We start from the raw sequence: 23,007 nt of genomic DNA, 5'->3' as shown, positions 1-23,007 counted from the left end.
CTTTTATCTTACTGAGTGTTCCAATTTACTGCAGTCATATCAGCTTTATCTATCTATCAATATATCTATCCTCTACTCTTTCATCTGACATCTGCAAATCATTTGCAGATATGATGAGTATGCATCAAGCATATGCAGTATGCGTTGCATATGTTGTAAAATGCCCATGATTTAAAGGGTAATTAATTAATCTCGGCAGTAACACTGAATTCTTGACTCCATCTTAGTCTGTCTTGATATTCCTAACTGTGAGACCTCGGCCTGCTTCTGTTGCAGTGTGCCTTTATTTTCTTTTGCGTTAGCCTAATGTCCCTGTGTGCCTCGCTTATTTTCCTGAATGTGTTAGGAGCACGGCTCACATTCCCTTGTATGTTTATTTGCCCTCAGCGGTGTGGATTACATGTTACCAGGATTACAAATACACTATGTAAATACCACCAGCAACTGTCTTGGGACTTGTGCAGAAGCAGTGTAGATGGATGGTTGCTGAAGTTATCGAGGCTTGTTTGCGCCGCTCACATATTCATTTACATTATTCATGATTTCCATTCTCCCTCTGCTTTTGTCTCCATAGGTGTTTTGTCTCTCCCGGCCCATTTCAGTCCCTACACAGAGAGCCAGCAGACGTCGGTGGACAGCAGGGAGGATGCCTATGCCCAGCTGGAGCTGAGGACGCTGGAACAGTCCCTGCTGGCAACCTGTGTGGGCAGCATTTCTGAACTCAGTGAGTACACGTAGTTCAGAATGGTGTGTGGTCCTGGATCAACTTCATATTAGCAGATTTCTTTTCTTCACATTATGTGTTTAATCCATGAAATTCCTCTAAGAACAATCCTTAAAGAACACCAGTGAAGATGTAAAATATTCTTGTTATTACATACAAGCACACATTCCAAGAAATGATAAACTAACTGTCATGTGTTTTTAAAGACTTGACCATATTCAGAACCCTTTCTAAACACACCTTGGTCTTCCCACTCTGTTAACTGGCTCTCAAAGCCAGGAAGCCTTTCTTCTGCCAAAATGGCTGTTATTTCAGACAGCAGAGTGCCTGGGCCGGATTAACATTCAGGGCAACTGGTCACTTGCCCAGGGGCACAGGACATCTAAGGGGCCCTGGGCTCCGTCAAATATTATGTTAGATCACATTATAAACGCAGTCCTCACTGGCCTATTTATTAGCAGATTTTTGCAACCCGTTCAATCAAATATTATGTTAAGTCATGTCAAAAACAGTGTGTGTGTCTGTAGCTTCCTGCGCAGCAAGGACGAGCTGTCACCGGCCTCGGTAAAGTTGGTTTTATATTCAAAGGTCAAACTGCATAATAGTTCAAATGTGTCGAATAGCCAACAACCAATATAAAACCAACTTTACCACAGCCTGTCACAGCAAGTCTGGCGGCCCTGCATCCCGGCAAAAACTGAAGTTAAATTTGTAATAAATGTAATGTAAGCTAAAGGCGAGTCAGCATCAACAGCATCAGAGTGTCTGTTACGTTAGTCAAAAGTCAAATCGCTCCCTCGTGACTTGTGAGAGCGTTCTGCCCTTTGATTAGTTTTGATTTTAAGGGGCCCTTGAGTCTTGTTGCCCAGATGGCCACGTTTCATACGCATGGTTGGTGAACAGAGCAGCATGCCGACACGCACAGTCAATCTGTACTGTACTCTACTGTACATATGGTTTGTTTGAACTGGAGGCTCTGCTGGAGTTGGCAGATGATGGAGAGCAGGAATCAGGTCATTAACAAGTGAGAAATAGACAGGAGTAGAAGGGAAGTGAAGGAATGGAGTTAAGGAAGAAATGGGATTAAGTTTAAGGATGGAGTACATATTTGCTAAAGCATGGTTGTGAGATAGATACAGTAGATAGATAGATAGATAGATAGATAGATAGATAGATGATAGATAGATAGATAGATAGATAGATATTGATCCAAACAAAATGGCAAATTATAGTGTTACAGCAGCAAAATCAGTCACACAGCACAGAATATAAATGAAATACTAGGATACATGAAATAATAATAGGATAAAATACAAGAACATAAAATGGAAATATATACAAGTTAGGAATAAAGTGGAATAGTGGACAGTTTGTGGGGGGGCGGGGGGGGGGGGGGGGGGAGTAAGGGAAAGGTAGAGAGGTGAAGAGTGAGGGTGTCAGTGCAGCAGGGGTGGAGAAGATTAGTGTTGGTGAGCGTGAGGACACGTTTCCTTCTCCGAATAAGCCAACACTCTGCCATTTGTTCCTCCAGCACAAGGCCACGTTCATACACCCGCGTCGTTAGTGAGGCATTAAGAAAGTGTACACACACACACACACACACACACTCTCTCTCACTCTCAAACACAGACACACTCTTTCTCTCAGGCTGCTCAGTGGTCTCTTTGTGCCACATCTCTCTCTGGTGGTGTGAAGCCGGGCTGTTCTGGGCAGGGCTGGCATCCTTCAGACTCATTTGCGCCTACACACACACACGTACATGCACACACACACACACACACACTCACACACACACACACACACACACACACACACACACACACACACACACACACACACATACATGTGCTGCTCACAGATATGCATTCACACAACAAAAACACAGAGGGTTTGGCACTCTGATCTGAGCCCAAGGGACCAGACAGACACAGGGGCATCTGTGCTAAGCAACTCAGTCCTGCTGGATCTGTAGACTGGACTTGGCCAGACACAGGAACACACAGCATACATAAACATGATGGATAATGGATGGCAGGGAACTGGACATTTCAGCTAAATGTCCAAAAGTGTTGGAAATGTAGCGTAAGCAATAGACTGGCTCGGAAAGTTGTGTACATACACGTTTGAATGTTTCCTTTTTGAGCTCCATGGGGGTCTTTACCAGCTATGGGAAACTATGAGTATTTGACCATCCAGTTAAGTAAGAGAAATATTAAAGATCAGAGTTTGGCTAATCCATGTTATACGAGCTTTGTACTAAAGCCTGTAGAGCCAATTAGCAATCTGGGTACACACAAAGTCCAGATAAAAACTTATGTAAACGTTTTTGTACTGAATTGTATTTCATAGTTGACATCTTCTAATATTCTTATTCTTTGAAACAAATTATTATCTTGCAACTTTTAACTAAGAGGCACATTTAATCAATACGTATAAAAAAAAAAAAAAAGAACAAGCATGTCACAGTTTGTTGACTTCCAGGCTTTCACAAAGACTCCAATATTAGCTGTAATCTAAGAATGAAGTATTTCATATCCTTCTGACCCCTGGAGCTTAGTTTAGCCCCGGGGCACAATAAGGGCTGGAAAGCCAGGGGAGAGGCTCTCCATCTTGGGCAAGAATTCCTAGGAGACCTCCTGGAGGGACTGCTGGTGGTGGTTAACACAAAGAAGGCCCTTCAGCTTGAAGTGGGGTCTGTTTTGGGAGGGCTACCCCAATCTAACCCCCTCCCTCAAAGTACCCCAAACCCCTAAATATAGACACACACATACACACTCACACTGTTGGAGTCCCCAGCGTTGCCCCCTGGGCAGCCTCCCACTCACTGTAATCTGGTTAGAAATTAACCCGGGGGTAATTATGCTAAATGAGCGTTACACAATCCTAAATTCAACCTGGCCTCCCGCCCTCACGCTGCCTCTCTCCCCCCCCTCACGCTGCCTCTCTCCCCCCCTCACGCTGCCTCTCTCCCCCCCTCCTCCACATCCTAACTGATATTTTGTCTCCACTATGATCCTGCTATGAATCCCATGGTCACGCACTTGGCTGCTATCTACAAACTCCACTCCTGTAGCCCTCCGCCCTTTTTGTGCAACTATTAATGTCTACTTAGGTTAATACAGTGTAATTACACTGTACGTACAGTTATCTGAATTTGCCGTTATCTAAGTGCACACGTCTGTCCACTTAGCTCACAGTGTGGGCGGATGAATCCTCTGATAAGGTGCATATTTCTTATGTCTTTATCTCGGCACAGCAAAGTTTTCGAGAAGTCAAGAGAATGTTAATTTATATCTATTTTTTCACAATACTCCAGCACAGATCTAAACCTCCCTTCTGTCATGTGACTGACACCCACCTTTCCAGGCTGAATGCAGTAATTGAAAAGCGTCAATACAGAAACAGTTGAACGGGTCTTTAGAGCCTGTGATCAGCTGTCTGTTAGCCCATTAACTCCTTCAATGATTAAAGACGAATGGCTGTTTACACTGGCCGTCTGGCTGTGCTTACTGATAATGACACTGCTAATGGCAAATACCACTAGAGACATGGAGGGAGAGGAATGAGTAAAGGAGGTCTAGGAAAAGGGGAAATCCAGTTGGATTAGGAGCCCGCAGGGCTTTTACTGAGCACTAAGAAGTTTTTTAGGGCCCACATACTACTCCAGTGTTCCGTGATACTCTATTAAAGAAGGTAATTACATGAAATGAACAGGCTTCATGTATTTATTAGATCCTATATCTACTAAACCATCTTACTCCAGTCTCTCTTATTTCCTTTGTTCCAGGCGACTTGGTGTCCCGTGCAATGCACCACATGCAGCGCCTGACCTCCGTGCGCCCAGGGCTGAGCCCAGCCCGCCACGCCCGCCCCCAGCAGCCCGTGTCCTGGTCACCGGACGCCCTCCACACCCTTTACTACTTCCTGCGCTGCCCACAAATGGAGTCCATGGAGAATCCCAACTTGGATCCCCCACGCATGGCACTCAGCAAGGAGAGGTGGGCGTCACGCATGGCCGGACAAGAGCGTTTTAGATGCTCTGTAAAGTGTACCACAAGCAATAACCGATCTAATCTTCGGCAGCCATTTGTTCATGCATGTTATGCTTTGTTTTCCTGATTACATTACATCTGTAGATTCAATTTGGTTCATGTGGTTGACAGAAATGAACAAAGAGGTTCTAATCAAGTGAACAGCTCTTTCCCAGACATTTATTTCTTAAAATCAGAATCAGAATCAGAAATACTTTATTGATCCCCGAAGGGAAATTCTGTGTTGCAGCTGCAAGAGTATATAAATATTAGAGTAGAAATATAAATAAAGAAATATAAGGAGTGTGGATATGAACACTATGTACGGTATTAGTTAAAGGATTTTTTATGATACGGTATTTACATAATTAAGGAGTTAAAATGGTGAACAGTAATAATGAATGAATAGTAGTAGCAGAGTATTGCACAATTTTTAAGGTAGTTTTATTGCACAGAACAGATCATTTTGTCCAGTTTCAAACTCACTAAGAGTGTGTGTGTCAGACACTTAGATGGAGGAGTTATAAAGTTTGATGGCCACAGGCAGGAAGGACTTCCTGTGGCGCTCTGTGGTGCATTTTGGGGGAATAAGTCTTGGACTTAGCCATCCCTAATTGCATTGCCCTCTGGTCATTGAAGTGTCAGTAAATTACAGGTGAGCAAGAGACTCCAGGTGTTAATGTTAATCTCATAGAAGGGTTCATTGCACCTTTAGAGTGTAAATTAGGCTGAAGACTGGTGATTTAAGGGATTTTCAGGAGGTGCTAATGGTCTGTAATTCTGTTAGGGTCGCCTCAGATCTTCCTTGGGTTTCCTTTTTAGAACAATTATGGCAACGCTTGCCTTTTTTAAGTCCTAAGACTAGTGGTTGAAAAGATTTGGACAATCTGAATGCAGTGGAGCACGTCAAATTTACATTATCTATTCCAATGTCTTGGTTTTAGCAGTATACCTGATAACTTTGAATGTTTTTCTATGCCAATTCTTGGCTTTATATACGTCTCAGGAAAACTAGTTCATGTTGTTGGGTTTCCACAGAAGGTAAGGAGTAACCCTGACCTGAGTCAGGTTTTTTTTCCTCAAAAATGCCATCAGTTGAAGTAAGATTATTAGTTACAAATGCGTGAGAAATATACTTGTAGCCGGCTCACACATCTGTGCCCCGGCCTCACAGAAGAAAACACTCAGACGTGTGTGTGTGTGTGTGTGTGTGTGTGTGTTCTCCAGAGTACTCATATGTTAAAAATGTCAGTGGAAGGTGCTCTTCTATGTGTAAAGGTTAATTACACCTTTCAAACGGATGTATGGAGGCCAGTCTAAAGGTTGCACTAAAGCATACAAATGGGATGCAGCTTCCACTAAAGTGTGGGTGGAGTTTTTGTGTGTTCTTCTCCTCATTTAATGTTGGAACCTCTATAAAATTCACCCGTTTGTGATTGTAAAGTTACGGTAAGGGCACAACATCTGAGAGATGATCAGTTACATAAATGTTTTTTGATGAAATTATCCAAATTTCTGACCTAAGCACACGTACATCCACTCACACACGTGTGTATGCACTCAGAGCCAGCTGGTTCTGATACATTAAATAATGAACAGACACAGTTTGAGTGAGAAAAGGTGGGCTCCTCATTAACATCAAAGAGAACAGAACAGCTAATACGCACCCCTCTTTTCCCTATCCTGGCTGTTTCGTCCAACCCCTCAGATGTTTTGAATGTTGGCTTTATGTCAGTGTGGTTTTTGTGCGCAGGATGAAACGATTTAGCATCCTGTTATACTGTATACTTTGGAACATCTGCCACTTTCTGTGTTTCTTTCTAGACTAGATCAACTGGTTTGCTTGCATGCTTCCCTGTGGGACTGTGTGTAGTTTCTGTAAATGTCAGCAGGCATGACAGACTCAGGTGGTAGAGTAGAGCAGCCCAAACCTGGTAGTGATTACGATGTAAGGGCCTGGTACTTGATACAGACTGCTCTCCTACAATGGGCCTCTCAATCTCTCTGGCTCACCCCCTGTTGAAAGCATTTTAAAGTCCTGTTAGGGAAACCTAAAACCACCAAATCTGTTTTGGCCACATCATCAAATATTACAGGGAGCCTGATGAGAGCCTGAATCCTTTAGACTACAACGTTGTATAGTCTTAATGATTGTATATGAGTATTAAGACTGCATAAAGTGTCTGTGTGTCCACCTACTACTTCTGCATTTACACTCCTCTTTAACCCTTGAGTTGTCTTCCCATCCAAATTGAAACTCAACATTTTTGTTGATGCTTTTTACCAATGTTTTGAACTTTTTCTCATGTTTTTGTCCCTTTTTTCAACGCATTTGACTTTTTTTTATGTTTGTCACTTCTTTTGACGTTTTCAACACTGCGTAACACTAACTTATTAACTTTAGTTTTACAGTTATTTTTGGAACTCATGATCAATAAACCTCATTTATTGGAAATTATATCTAATGTTTGAGTTAGAAAAGCAGAAATTAGGAATTATTGAGACTAAAATTAAAGGAATGGATGTTGATGGATAATCACAGACTGGAATATGTCAACTTTTACTCAATACTATTTCAAATCCACTTCAGTTTCTTTTTCACATGCTATAAAATTCATTAAGACACCCCAAAATTAATGAAAGTAGAGATTTATACTTTCCAAAGAGTGTTGAGTGGAATCAATCATGTTATAATTACAATTGGGTAGTTCAAAAGGACATTGACATAGGAAAACGGGTCAATTTGACCCGAGGACAACATGAGGGTTAATCTACAGCATAGCCGCAGTAAAAGAACTTTGATTTGTGCGGAAAGTTATTAACAAATCTATTTTATTGGTAGATTCCCTCGTCTCCCCACTCCAGAACGAGCACTTCCAAACACTGAACAGACCACCCCAACCCCTCTGCCTCCTCCAGCGGATGCAAGGGAGCCCTAATGGATAGATGTGTTACTCTGATAAGATGTAGTCCGTGGAGCTTATGTCTAACCACAGATACATCAGATATGGTTGCACCCCTCTCCCTCATGAAGCCTTAATGAGAGTAATCTGACTCTAGATCAGTGGTTAACCTTGACCCTCTGCAGCGCATGACGGGGTCTGCTTTAAGACCAGATTGAAGTTTCTTACACTGTGAACTCACTCACAGTGGCTTCAGGATATAGAACACACTGAACATAATATGTGGCTGGTGTAGCATGTGTGATGTTCTCCTGGGGAGTAAAGCCTTTGCTTTTCATGTTGGACAGGGTAGAGTTCAAACACACCTGACCACAATTTGAGCTGACTGATTTTATGACCAGCCAGATGGTGGTGGGAACGGCGCCATGAACCGTTTATATGTGCATGTGTGGTAGAGGTGTGTGTGTGTGTGTGTGTGTGTGTGTGTGTGTGTGTGTGTGTGTGTGTGTGTGTGTCTGTGTGTCTGTGTGTGTGTGTGTGTGTGTGTGTGTGTCTGTGTGTGTGTGTGTGTGTGTGTGTGTGTGTGTGTGTGTGTGTGTGTGTGTGCGCGCGCGCGCACTACATCCCACTGTTCTCAGTGTGTAGCCTTAGCATGTCGGTCATGTGTAGGCTAGCCAGAAGTGCTATCTAGTGTCAGTGTTAACAGGAGGCTCAGCTTTGATGTCTCACTGACTCTCGGACGAGGCTGAAGTTTGGGTTTCAAGCTGAGGGGCATAACCCAGACACAGGGATCAGAAGGGTCAGATGGGAGGTGTATGGGGGGGGGGCAGGGGCAGGGGCAATTCATGTTTTGAAAAAAAAAGGAGGGATGAATTGTGGGATAAGGGCCAGAACTGCCTGGGTGATGGTACAGACATGCTCCATCTGTCTGCAGTTGTGGGCCACTGACAAAGGTGCATACACATATGGTACATTATACATTTGTCTGCATCAACACACACACACACACACTCTCTCTCTCTCTCTCTCTCTCTCTCTCTCTCTCTCTCTCTCTCTCTCTCTCTCTTTCTCTCTCTCTCTCTCTCTCTCGAATACAACATTAAAGGTTAATTGATGTAAAACTTCACCTCAACATATTTTATTGGAAAACCTGGCCATGAAAGGAACCACCATTGCTATTTTGCAAAAACTAGAATATTTATGTTTTTTTCATTACTCCCTAAAACACAGACTGGGAAAGCCTGATTGATAGAGTGGAGGATGGTGAAAATCTCTCTGATGGATCAATAATTGTTAAGTGGTAAAAGCTTGATAGAGTTGATTGGAACTGCTTTAGTTCTGGATTCAGGGCCGTCTGCATGCCTGAAAGCAAGCGTGCTGTAAAGTAGCTGGGTGGAGGCCTTGTGGCAGTCAGAAAGACACACACATGCACAAATACACACACAGAAAGAAAACACACAGTCCTATTTGTGGTGAGTCAAGCCCATTAAGAGGAGCATAACATTGATTCCCAAACCCACTAACCCTCCTCACCTCAGAAACGGGACTTTCTTATCACTCTACACCCTGCAGCACTATCCCCAACCCCCTTCTTCATCATGACATACCCCACCTGCCTCCCTGCCAAACACTCAAACCCTCCTTGCATGCACCTAACTGAACCATTTAGCATTCCCCTTCCACTCCTGCTCATCCCATCAGTCTCCTGTCTGCTTGTTAATCATCATGCCAGGGTGACAGCAGGGTGTGACCACTGACTAATGAAAGCAGCAACATCAGACAGATCAGCCAGAAGATAGACAGACAGAAACGGGCGACAGCAGGGCATGTGCAAGTTCCTAAGATATACTGTAGATAATAATAATGTGTGTAATTATAATATGGCTGCAATGCAGTTATTAAAGGACAACTCTGACAATCTGAAAACCCAGTTTTATTTATCACCACATCTGCTTTAATCACGGTTGTATCCAACAACAACCATCCAGTTATGAAAAGCTTTCATTATCTACGTTAAATAGCTCTCTTACATTTTTCTTTGTTAAATTCCGTTGCATATTACATGAAGTGAGGTGTTAAAAATCTGACTTTCACTTTGTGAAACTTTCAGATAAAATGAAGATCAACTTTAGTAAAGTGACTTAACAGTATACATTATTAACAAAGCACAGTGTTTTCTATAGGAAACTACAGGAAGTTTACTTGAATTAAAGAGAAAAATGGTACTGCAGGGGTCCCAGTGCTCATTAACAGTAACAACAATCCCTGTAGCATGCACAATACAATGCTATATGCTTGTATACTGCTCATGCTTTTGTCTTCATCTGTATTCATGATGTGCATTGGGGAGTTTTCGTCTCCTCCACTTCTAAGAATAACATCACAGCAGGAGAAAGGCTGCTCAGTGTCTTGTGATAACACCGAGGCAGTGTTCAAACAATCATTACCACACTTTGAAGGAGGCTCCATAGGATCAAAGGCAAAGCAACAATAATGTGTCATTGTTCACGGGCACATATGGTGAGAGAAAGGCACATACAAGACGGGATTAACGCCAGATAACCGGCTAGACGTGGCGTTGCAGATCACCAGTGGTTTCTATGGGGCTTCAGTTGAAAGATGAGGACAATGAAGAAAGAAAAAAAAAAAAAAGAACAAGCACATATTCCAGATGACTTTCAGAATGTCATGTTTAGAAATACCACAGCAGACCTAATGTTCTGCTCTCTTTTTTATTCCTCCACTGCTTCTCCAAGATTAATGTCATTTTCTCTCAGGTCAATCCTGTCTATCATTTCTATTTTTATCCTTTCCTTGCCTTATTAGTCTCACACGGTTCTCTCATTCCTAGAAAGCATCTAGAAACAATGCCAGAGTGCTGCACCTTTATTTATCTCCCTTAGGTAGTTCTTTCTGTTACAGCTGGTTTAAAAATAGGCTATTTATTCCGAAGCCACTGCAGCTTTTTGTCTATCACACTGCAGAACAAATGATGTCACAGTTCTGTTTTCATCTCCCATCACATCTTACAGAGAAAGAAAGCTGATGTGTAACTGCATCACCTGGAAACCAGTCATGTTTTATACACACATCTGTTATTTGTGTGTGTGGTGTGTGTGTGTGTGGGTGTGTGTGTGTGTGTGTGGGTGTTGTGTGGTGTGTGGGTGTGTGTGTGTGTGTGTGTGTGTGTGTGTGTGTGTGTGTGTGTGTGTGTGTGTGTGTGACTCACTGTGCACTGGTCAGGGGGAGTGGATGAAATTCACAAGTCATCTGTTTGTTTCCCTATCAACATGACTGAATCAGTGAGTGAAGACGTCCTCCACACAGATGTTGCCGTGTACTACTAATACAGTAAAGTTGATTAAAAAAAAAGTTTTGTACCAAGCATATTTAGTAAACATTTATTTGATTGGGACATTGCACATTAATCAACATTTATGTAAATGCACCAGTGCCAGTCGGCTAATTTTCAACTGTAGTCCTAGTTACCCAGCATGCATGTCTTTATGGTAGGAAGAAACCAGAGTACCCGGATGAAACCCACGCAAACACAGGGAGAACATGCAAACTCCAAACAGACAGGCCCAGAACAACCTGGATTGAAATCCAGAACTTTCTTGCTGTGAGGCAATGCTGTGTCTATAAATGGACAGAAGTGCAATTATGTATCTTTTCTATTTTCCAGGCCATTCCTGTTGCTGCCACCTCTGATGGAGTGGATGAGAGTGGCCATAGTTCATGCTGAGCATCGCAAGAGTCTATTGGTGGACAGTGATGACGTCAGACAGACTGCCAGGCTACTCCTTCCGGGACTGGATTGTGAACCAAGACAGCTGAAGTAAATGAGAACACACACATACTGGATCTGGTCGCATTCAACTCCAGGACCTCTTCTCAGACTCAGGGTATTAGCTTACTCTTTCTTTGTGTCTCTGTCTCCGTCAGGCCTGAATGTTGCTTCAGCTCCTTCAAGCGTCTGGACTCCAAAGCCGCCACAGACAAGTTCCACCTGGACTTGGGGTTTCGGATGCTCAACTGTGGACGCACAGATCTCATTGGCCAAGCAATCCATCTGCTGGGGCCAGATGGGGTCAACAGCATGGATGACCAGGTACTGAACACCTGTCTCTTTGTGTGTACCAGTATAAATGTGTTGATGAATGTATGACGTGCGTTTGAATTAATATTGGAACTCAATGGATAAAGGATGCGCTTCGTTTTATGAAACTAGAGAAAATCCAATATTTTCTTTGCTTCTCAGAATGGAAATTCAATCAAATTTGGCAACCCTCCCTAGATCATGTTAGGTCTCTCCATATAGACGTTGACCCTGACGTCTAGGCAACTAATTATAGCCCCCCCACCCCACCCCTAAAAAGCAGTAGCTTGTAGCACAGTAGCTGTTTTTGTTTTTTGGTTGTTGTTGCTTTTATAATTTCTACTGATTTTTATTTTACTATTTTTATTTATTTATTTTTTATTTCATGTCCTGTATATGTGAAGGCATGCACAGCCTATATTAGACTACCACTACCATGATTACTTGTATCAAAACAAATTTGACCTTATTTAATTTCCATGAAATCTCTTTGTAGGGGAGGGTGGGGGTTAGGTTGTGTCACAGATTGACTCTTTATCTTAGTTTCATCCATGGGTGAGGTGTGATGTGTATCTGTTATGCTCAAAATCCCACAAATAAATCATAAGGAAAAAAAAATATTGCAAAATGACACACACTCCGAGATCATTTTTGAGCAGCCCTTCATGGATTTGTTTCTGTGTCCATTGCACTCCTTTCTGTTCGTCACTCAGGGGATGACACCTCTGATGTATGCCTGCGCAGCTGGAGACGAGGCCTTAGTCCAGATGTTGATTGATGCCGGGGCTAACCTGGACGTGGCGGTAAATAGGCTTCAACAACTTAAACATATAGACACGTTTAGTAAAGGGCTGCACGGTATGTCAACTTCTACACTGGAGAGTATTATCTTCATCATGTTCTGTAACACCCATTCATCCCGTGCCTTCAGGTTCCACCATGCTCCCAAAAGCACCCCTCTGTGCATCCTGACAGTCGACACTGGGCAGCCCTCACCTTTGCTGTGCTGCATGGACACATCTCCGTAGTGCAGGTGGAACCACATACGCACACATGTAGTTTCTACCACCTCATAGTAGAGCCCAACCGATATCGGCCATTCCCTATATGTCGTTTGAAATATCCCGATATATCGGTATCAGCATTTATATGGCCGATTTTTTTTTTTTTTTCATCAGAATCATTTTTTGTTAATTTGTTTTTGTTCAAAGGACTTTAAGTTTCATATCTTAAGTTTGTATTTTTATACATTTTATTCATCAGACCTTTAACATATTTTGATGTTCCTCTGTTCTGTTGTGAAACAAATTATTATTATATTATTTTAGTGAGAACTCTAAAATAACTACAAATAAATAATTTTAGGGAAATTTGTTTTGTAACGCATCTCTGGATATTTTTTTTAAATATATATATATATATATATATATATATTGGCCCATATATCGGCATATCTGATTTTTAAATAACCAAATATTTGTATTGGTATCAGCCTTAAAAACCCTTTATTGTCGGGCTCTACCAATAGCCAGTGTAAAAAACCCAAAATTTGACATTCTTTATGAGTAGTGTACTTTTCACTCGAGGGGAAATGTCCTGCTATAAAGGCAAAATGCAGGTTGTTCTACATAGCCTGAGCTAGTTGTGGATTGTTATACTTTCAAAAGTTGACTGACAAATGTAAGGTCAGAGGTCAAGTCACAAAGGACTTCCAGGATGTTAAACAATGCACAGTATAACAGATGTGGTGTGTCTCTCCAGCTCCTGTTGGATGCAGGGGCCAACGTGGAGGGGGCCGCAGTCCGCAATGGACAGGAGAGTACAGCAGACACCCCATTGCAGCTGGCTTCAGCAGCAGGTGGGCACACACAAACACACACACACACACACACACACACACACACACACACACACACACACAGCACACATAACAACACAATGATGATGTTAGAGCATTGTCCGTCTTACAGAAAATCTGCGTTCTGATTTATGGCAGCTAAATTACTACTTACTACTCAATTATACAGGCAGAAAGTCTGGAAGGGACACATGAAGAGATTGCTGAACTAGAGCCACTTTCTGCAAATCACATAATAATAATAATACCTCTCACAGTTATCAGTCAAAAGTATAGTAGGGGGCTAGTTTTTTAAAAGACCACCAACTGTAGCACTGGATTGATTTGTGCTGAAGAAATGAGGAAATGAGAGGGTAAATATAGGCAACGTGAGTGCTGCCTGTGGTTGTTTAGAAGCCTCGGGGCAGCATTCCTCTGCGGGATCATCTAAAAGCCACACGTCGCTGTAGTAAAAGAGACACATGTTTTACATACCAGCAAGGAAAGTGTTTAAATAGGGCGTCATATGAGCGCGTTTGCTTGTTTGAAAATGCTAAATATGTTCACTGCAGCAGTAAGTGCAATAAAGCCAGAAGGAAGAGTATAACTGCACTAATGAGTAATAACATAAGCAATAAAAACAACAATCAAATGAAGCCATAAAAAAATGTTAAGTTGTGGGATGATATGTTAACTTTTCGAAAATATAAAGTAGACTGCTCCTGTGGGGAAAAGATATTTATGGTTGACATATTACATTAAATGTGACGAGGAGGTTTATTTGTATGTAATTGACTGTTATGTGCTTCCCAGGCAACTACGAGATGGTGAGTTTGCTCCTGGCACGCGGCGCGGACCCCTTATCAAAGACCCGCGATGGAAATGCCCTCACGTCATCCCTCTATGAAGACATGAACTGCTTCAGTCACGCTGCCGCACACGGACACAGGTACGTGTCTCTCGTTCTGATTGGACAACGGCATGTTGTCAACAGATGTCCAACAAACTGCTTTTGGCCTTTTAACTGCAGAGAAGAAAGTAACACTGAAATAACGCTAATTATGTCGGCACTCTATCATACATAGAAGTCAGGATTGATCCCTTTTATCATGTGGTGAAATGGAAGACCTTGAAAGGTTCAAGAGTATAAAAAAAAAAAGCAAATTCAGGGCCTCTGGGTGGCCTCTAGCTCACCCAGTAGGAGCGTTCGCCCCATGTAGGCTGAGTCCTGCAGCGGCCCGGGTTTGAATCCGACCTGCGGCCCTTTGTTGCATGTCATCCCCCCGTCTCTCTCCCCCTTTCCTGTCTATCCACTGTCACTAATAAAATAATCTTTAAAAAAAAGAATATTCAGGGCCTCCTTCTATTCTGAGCCCATCTGTCTCTTAACACCAACTGGCAGCGTAAACCTCGCCACCTGTTCGCTGTGTGTATGTGTGAACACAGTGCAGACTCAACACTTCACATTCCACAGTAAGGGTGACAGATTATGTAATCAGAGAGGAGGGTACAGGGTCACAAAAACTGCATGGATGCGTTTCAGTTTGGACGTTAATTCATGTTTTCCTTGTCTTCTTTCTTCTTTCCCTACTTCTTCCTCCCATCTGTCTTGTTAGGAATGTGCTTCGAAAGCTACTGAGTCAGCCCCAGCAAGTCAAAGAGGATGTCCTGTCCCTGGAGGAGATCTTAGCTGAGGGGGTGGAGGGTGAGGAGGTCGGGATCTGCCCTTTCCTCCCTCTCTCCCCACTCCCTGCCCCTTCCTCTGGCCATGGGGCCCTGCCAGAGGTGGGCATAGCAAGGCTCTGCAAGGCCAGGATGAAGGCTCTGCAAGAGGCCAGCTACTACAGCGCTGAGCACGGCTACCTGGACGTCACCATGGAGCTACGAGCTTTGGGTAGCTAGCACACGTCAAAGAGGATTTGCATACTTGTCAAATTGTGATTTGCCTTGAAAACCAAACAACAAATGTTCCCCTTTGGACCTAGGTGTACCATGGAAACTACATGTGTGGCTGGAATCTCTGCATTGCGCCCAGCAGCAGTCCAGGGCCGGGGTCGCCCTCTCACTCCTCAGAGAGTTCACCACCATCAAAGAAGAGGACTACTGCGAGGAGCTGGTCACCGTGGGCTTGCCCCTGATGTTCACTATCTTGCGTAGCACCAAGGTACACACACACTTAACAAAACCCCAGAGTGTGTGCTTTGTCTTCCTCTTCATGTTGTCAGCAAGAGTTTAGATTAGAGCCCAACCGAAAAATCAGCGGACCGATATTATCGGCCGATATTAGGCATTTCCCGATATATTGTTATCAACATTTATAGTGGCCAAAAAAAATAAAGAAAAACATAAAGAAATATATATATATATATATATATATATATATATATATATGTTTCTTATATATATATATATATATAAAGAATTTTTTTTTTTTTTAAATATTCATGCATAAAATGAATATTTTAAAAGATTAAATAGGACTGTCAACCATGTTATTAGTGTTGCCGTTGCATAGTCTGTCCACCAGAGGACGCTCTACAACGTCCCTGTTGGCAACACAGATTTTCTTTTTTTTTGTTAATGTGTTTTTGTTCAAAGGACTTTAAGTTTCATATCTTAAGATCATATTTTTATCCATTTTATTTGTCAGAACTTTAATATATTTTGATGTTCTGTTGTGACAATAAAACAAATTACTATTGTATTATTTTAGTGAGAACTCATAAATAATTATATATAACTAATGTTAGGGAAATCTGATCATGTTTTGTAACGTTTCTGGATTTTTTTTTTTAAATACATACATCGGCCAATATATCAGTATATGGGATACATCGGTCGGGCTCTAGTTTAGATGTGTGATATAATGCTCGTCTTTCTCTTGCTTCCAGAATGATGCCATTATACAGCAGTTGGCAACTATTCTCAGTCACTGTTTTGGCCCTGCACCTCTACCAGCCATCCCCGGGATGAAGGCAACTCTTTCAGCACAGCTGGGTAAGGAAACTATGATTATGAAGTATATGAAGACACAAAGCTCAGTGTTTGGAGTGAGTGGACGACTAAGATGGCTTTCTGTTGACATTTTAACTAATTTACTATTTTTCCCAATGTGCCGGTTATTTTCTCGATAAAATGAATGATCAAATATTATCAAAAAAAGTGAATTGACCACAATTCCCAGTTTGCCATCATGCTGGACCAGCGTTCAGACTGGCTTACTTGTCTCTGAAAAGCTGTCCTGTGAACGGAGTTGTAAGGAAGCGCTGATGTGTTTCCCTACAGACCCTCATTTCCTGAATAACCAGGAGATGTCAGATGTGACGTTTTTGGTGGAGGGGAAACCGTTCTACGGCCACAGAGTGCTGCTGATCACAGCTTCTGAAAGGTGAGCGCAGACCGCGTCACACTGGACAGAAAGATACAAACGTACAGACATGTGGACAATAGTGTTTTGATCGAAGATATTTCTTTTTCTATAGATTCAAGTCTCTGCTGGCGTGCTCGGGACCAGATGGAAGCCCCAACAATCACATTGAGATCAGTGACATCAAGTACAACATTTTCCAGGTAACAAATACACTCTTTATTTAAAAAAAAAAAAAACACTTCTCTAAGTATGTCTTTATTTCAGTGTGACACAACGAATCAAGATTGATTAAAGAGGAATCGGAGACAGACATATCTTCATATTACAAAATGCATACATCATTCAGTTTGCATTAACGAACGTTTTCCTTAATGAGACCTTTACCCCTCTGCAGATGATGATGTCATACCTGTACTGTGGAGGATCAGAGTCGCTGAAAACAGCTGTTCCCGACCTGCTGGAGGTGAGAATCTCCAAACAGATACACACCAGCTATCTGTGTGGTTGTGTGGAACATACTTCTTAGAACTCCTCAGTCTCATCAGTTACAACTCTGCTGACAATGTGGGTGTACTTGCCTCAACAATACCATAAAAACATTTTAAAAACGTAACAACCTTTTTTGTTAAGAAAGAAGACTGTTGGCACAGTAGAGTGCATGTTTTGGATAAGATTCCAATGAATGAGTATGTGAAGTGTGTATTATTCAGTGACATCTCTTGGAGTTTAGTTAAGCCCTGGTAAATGCAGTGTAGATATACTGCTTTTTAAAGGGTTTTAAATAAATGTAAAATCCCTGGTTAAAATGTTTACATTTTTTAGTTTTTATCCAAAGCAACTTCCAATAAGTGCATTCAACAGTGAACAAACCATATTACAATCCGTTACAATGGTCTGTTTAGGGCTGCACAATTATGGCCAAAATGATAATCACGATTTGATTGTCACATAGGCTATTTATAACTTCTTTCACATCCCTATTGTGCTACATTCCTGTTATGTTGAAGTTGTAAGTTGTATGCCTGTTATCTACCGGATGAAATATCCGGGGCCGCGTGTGAGTGAATGGGGGCGGGGCTCTGTCTCTCCATGTTGCTGGGGGCCGTGTGTGAGTGAATGGGGGCGGGGCTGTGTCTCCATGTTGCTGGGGGGCCGCGTGTGAGTGAATGGGGGCGGGGCTTGTCTCTCCATGTTGCTGGGGGGCCGTGTGTGAGTGAATGGGGGCGGGGCTGTGTCTCCATGTTGCTGGGGGGCCGTGTGTGAGTGAATGGGGGCGGGGCTGTCGTCTCCATGTTGCTGGGGGCCGTGTGTGAGTGAATGGGGGCGGGGCTGTGTCTCCATGTTGCTGGGGGGCCGTGTGTGAGTGAATGGGGGCGGGGCTCTGTCTCTCCATGTGGCTGGTAGCCTGTGTGAGTGAATGGGGGTGGGGCTGTGTCTCTCCATGGTGCTGGGGCCGTGTGTGAGTGAATGGGGGTGGGGCTGTGTCTCTCCATGTTGCTGGGGGCCGTGTGTGAGTGAATGGGGGCGGGCTGTCTCTCCATGTTGCTGGGGGCCGTGTGTGAGTGAATGGGGGCGGGGCTGTGTCTCCATGTTGCTGGGGGCCGTGTGTGAGTGAATGGGGGCGGGGCTCTGTCTCTCCATGTTGCTGGGGGCCGTGTGTGAGTGAATGGGGGCGGGGCTGTGTCTCTCCATGGTGGCTGGTAGCCTGTGTGAGTGAATGGGGGTGGGGCTGTGTCTCTCCATGTTGCTGGGGGCCGTGTGTGAGTGAATGGGGGCGGGGCTGTGTCTCCATGTTGCTGGGGGCCGTGTGTGAGTGAATGGGGGCGGGGCTGTGTCTCTCCATGTTGCTGGGGGTGTGTGTGAGTGAATGGGGGCGGGGCTGTGTCTCTCCATGTTGCTGGGGGCGTGTGTGAGTGAATGGGGGCGGGGCTCTGTCTCTCCATGTTGCTGGGAGCCTGTGTGAGTGAATGGGGGCGGGGCTGTGTCTCTCCATGTTGCTGGGGGCCGTGGTGTGAGTGAATGGGGGCGGGGCTGTGTCTCTCCATGGTGGCTGGTAGCCTGTGTGAGTGAATGGGGGTGGGGCTGTGTCTCTCATGTTGCTGGGGGCGCGTGTGTGAGTGAATGGGGGCGGGGCTGTGTCTCTCCATGTTGCTGGGGGCCGTGTGTGAGTGAATGGGGGCGGGGCTGTGTCTCTCCATGGTGGCTGGTAGCCTGTGTGAGTGAATGGGAGCGGGGCTGCGCGGAGAGTAAGAGGAGAGATCCAAACACAGGCACAGCTTTACACAAGAAATGGGTCATGTGACACATGGAGTGTTCTATGAACGGAATGACACATTTCAAATATGGCTCGATCACGCAACTTTGATCGTGGGAAGCCAAAATCATGATCCTGATTAAAATTCAATATATTGTGCCGCCCTAGGTCTATTGCATTGTAAAACTATTTGCATCCACAGCAACACTGTTTGCAGTTGGTCAAAGTGGATAAAAGCTGTAAAATACAGCGAATGTTGACTAAGCTAACTGAATTGAATTCTGTGTCCAAGTGTTGTATTTATCGCTGTTACTGACTGAAATATAACACATACTGTATGCTTGTGCTCCCCCCCCCCCCCCCCCCCCCCCCCCGCAGTTGTTGTCAGCTGCTAGTCTCTTCCAGCTGGGGGTGCTACAAAGACACTGTGAACGCATCTGCTCTAAGCTCATCAACCTGGATAATGCAGTCAGCATCTACAAGACAGCCAAGGTAACACACCTGAGAAGCCGGGATCATATTCTATTTTCAGAATAGCAGGCTTTATTTATAGCAGACATGTGCTCTATATGCCTCTGTAACTACGGTGACTCACACAATGTTTCATGTTCAAAATGACAAAAAGATCGTACATGAATACAAACTATATTTCTTAAGTATAATAAGTGAGAGGATTCTAATATATACCATACATCAACTTGGAAATCCAGTTTACTGCACAAAAGACACAATGTTACATGTAAACACCAAAATGCAGTTTTCTTGACATTCAGCTAAACCTTTATTAACGCTTGAGTCGACCTTTCAGGTTCAAACTGAAAATGAACAATTTTTTATGTTTTTGCAACACTTTTTTATTGCTTTTTGACATGTTCGAGATACTTTTTAACACTTTTTGACGCTTTTTTTAATCAACATTTTCTTAATTTTTGTAGCACTACCATCAGTATACTGTACACATCACTAACACCAATATATCACTAGTTTTACACTAGTTTTTCCAAATTCATGGTCAAGAAACCTTAATTATATGAAATTATATCATTTTTTTTTTGTCTTGTCAAAGTTTTTTGGGGGGGAAATAAAACACCCAAAATTTAATAAAGTTGTGAACTGATTCTTTAGCATTATATGGAACCATCCATTTCATATTTGGTCAATTTGGATGAAAGAATCCCAAATTTCTGATGTGGAAACCTTTGAAAACAGGTCAAATATGGAGCCATCCATGTTATATTTGGACAATTTGGATGAAAGAATCCAAACTGTAGAAACTTTTAAAAACGGGTCAAATTTGACCCGAGGACAACAGGAGGGACAAGGCAAAAAGATGACTGTCCTCTCTTTTCCCAGGCCCACGGTTCAGTGGAGCTGAGCTCATTCTGTGAAGGTTACTTCTTGCAGCAGATGCCTGCTCTGCTGGAGAGAGAGGGCTTCAGGAGCCTGCTGCTGGGACCCGCCGCGGCCCGACAAGGGAACAACTCCACGTCTACGCTGGTCCACTGCCGGGGAGAACTGCCCCTGGAGGAGCTGGAGGCCACCTTGGCTCGACGGCTGCGCTCTCTCTGCGTCACCTCCCGAGTCTGAAGACAACGGGACAGCTGCTGAGGAGAGAAGACCAAAATGCCATCACTGATACAGGACCAGATCTTAAGACGCTGTTGAAATGGTTTGAGTGCAGATGTTTTGTCTTAGCAACATCTGATCCCATCTCTGGAAACAAGCAACTCCCACAGTGCTTTGACACTCATGAACACAGATCAGTGAGTTATTTGGCAGCGGTTACTTCACTCTGCAGACAATGCACCGTTTCATATCTTGTGCCAAACACCCCGTCTTGGCATTCATTGCAGTGTACGGCATGTTTATTGAACAATGGGATGCTTTTTCTCCATGGCTCGGGAAGCTTAAATGGAGAAGCAACAGATGAATGCAACAGGTGGGAACTCTGAATTATGAAACACTACTGCCCTCTACTGGACAAAATGGTAAAATGAATAATTGCTTTGGAGGAGTGGGATCAACGAGAACCTCCTGGTTCTGACTGAAGCTATGTGAAGGGACAATAGACTGAGTCAAGTGAGGCAGCCATGCTGGACTTTTGGCTTTGTCCTGCTCTAAATAAGAATGCAGAGTTGGAGGACGTAGGTAGACTCAGTGCCTCCAGATTTGATGTAAGCTTTGGATTTAATAATGTACTTTTTAATGTAACTATATGTTTTTATTTTTTTTTAAGTATTACCGGAGAAACAAAACACTTACTGAAGAGTGGGATGGACATTTTCTATTTATAGAGAAAAAAAAAAAGAAGATCTGAGAGTATTTAACGGGGTGTTCCCTTTTTATTTCGTTTTTAATCGAAACAAATTAATATTATTGATGAAAAAGTTGCTTTTGTGTAGCTGTTGTTTTTCCAGGTACACTTTAACAGTTAATTAAGCTTATGTACGCTGAGGTTTAATGCTTCTATACAGTTAGAGCAGCGGAGGCCAACATTGGATTTGGAATAGATAAAGTCTGTTTTAATGCTGAATATTGTAATAAACCTGGTCAACAAGCTGTGTCATTTTCACTGGCACACACTCTCCATAACATGTCCATCAATCCAAGGACAAAACTCACAACTACGGGGGTCAGAAAACGAAGGTGGAGAAGGGTTTTTTTTTAGATAAAGGGTTTAGTGATTTTTACAGGTTTTCCCATTGGGTTGGCTCATTTCTTGAAAACAGACAATAACATTTCAAACAACATGGACAACCCTTCCAATCTACTTGGACATTGTCACAATCAGGACACTGGAGATTTCTCATTCAATTTATGTGCAAATGGAAAAGGAATAAGTACAGCTCAATGTCTCAGTACATCACTTTGCAAATGGTTTAAAGTACAGGTGCAGAATTTCGCACATTTCCAAGTGAATAGATCTTGCTGATCTAAACTGCTTGTTGATTCTCGAGTTCTAAGGGTGTTCCAGTCCAAAACTTGTCAGAGCATCATTTCATTGTTAAGCCAGTACATGCACCAATAGTCTGTTTCAATTGTCAAATAGAGTCAAGAACATAATACCATGAATACCACATATGAATGCCCTTGAAACAATTTGATGTAAAAAAAAAAGTTACACAGCAATTGGACACAGTAGGTGAAAGTAGAATTTACTAACGAAGGAGGAGTTTCCACATCTCAGATGGACCATCAAAACAGTAGTGTTTAGTTACATGACAGGTGATGTCCATGACCTGTGAATGCTCCACAACATGTATGAAAGATCTTGACAATGCAAGACCAGCACATTTCTGAAACATGGAGGCAACTGGCAGGTAAATGACAAGAGCAAGGCCTGCTCGAGTAGAGGAGGTTAGAGGAGGAAGAGGGAGTGAGGAGGAGGAGGCGTGCGTGGTGGGGGAATAGGGAGGAAGAGGCAGAGGAGCACGAAGACATCATGCTGTCCAGGCTGAAATTCGGCCAAGATTAAGACCAGCAACCATGCGTCTCACAATGGCGGAGGAAGGTCGCCCCACCGCGTGCAGCCTAATCTACAGTCTCCTCCATCATCCACACCTTCGCAGGGAAAACAGGTATGTGTCAGAAATGATGGAAATGTACTGTATACTGTTGTATAGGACAGGACACTCTCTCGAGCAAGAAAATATGTGGATAAACTGATAGTACCTATCATTTTTGTGTGTGTGTGACTGTATCACTCAAGCTATGTTACTAAAAAATGACAATGAAAAACATTGGACAGAAACAAACTCTGGAATAAGAAAGATTATACTACATGACGGT

At 43.0% G+C, this 23,007-nt stretch overlaps 1 protein-coding gene across 1 annotated transcript in view; it reads left to right on the top strand.

Annotated features, from left to right (window-relative positions):
- Positions 1–21,777, top strand: part of abtb2b (ankyrin repeat and BTB (POZ) domain containing 2b) — a 58,504-nt gene extending 36,727 nt beyond the window's left edge. The window contains exons 2-17 of the mRNA XM_032524299.1: positions 575–724; positions 4,512–4,722; positions 11,344–11,496; positions 11,604–11,769; positions 12,471–12,560; positions 12,689–12,790; positions 13,519–13,615; positions 14,408–14,543; positions 15,211–15,488; positions 15,580–15,758; positions 16,486–16,591; positions 16,880–16,982; positions 17,077–17,164; positions 17,359–17,427; positions 19,597–19,710; positions 20,572–21,777. Coding sequence (XP_032380190.1) covers positions 575–724; positions 4,512–4,722; positions 11,344–11,496; positions 11,604–11,769; positions 12,471–12,560; positions 12,689–12,790; positions 13,519–13,615; positions 14,408–14,543; positions 15,211–15,488; positions 15,580–15,758; positions 16,486–16,591; positions 16,880–16,982; positions 17,077–17,164; positions 17,359–17,427; positions 19,597–19,710; positions 20,572–20,805 — 2,276 coding nt within the window. The 3' untranslated portion in view covers positions 20,806–21,777. The remainder of the gene's footprint in view (positions 1–574; positions 725–4,511; positions 4,723–11,343; positions 11,497–11,603; positions 11,770–12,470; positions 12,561–12,688; positions 12,791–13,518; positions 13,616–14,407; positions 14,544–15,210; positions 15,489–15,579; positions 15,759–16,485; positions 16,592–16,879; positions 16,983–17,076; positions 17,165–17,358; positions 17,428–19,596; positions 19,711–20,571) is intronic.
- The last annotated feature ends 1,230 nt before the right edge of the window (positions 21,778–23,007 follow it).

The sequence above is a fragment of the Etheostoma spectabile genome, chromosome 8 (assembly GCF_008692095.1).
Source record: "Etheostoma spectabile isolate EspeVRDwgs_2016 chromosome 8, UIUC_Espe_1.0, whole genome shotgun sequence".
Taxonomy (NCBI): Eukaryota; Metazoa; Chordata; class Actinopteri; order Perciformes; family Percidae; genus Etheostoma; species Etheostoma spectabile.
Note: the sequence above shows the minus strand (reverse complement) of the source record. Positions and strands in the feature narration are given on the sequence as shown.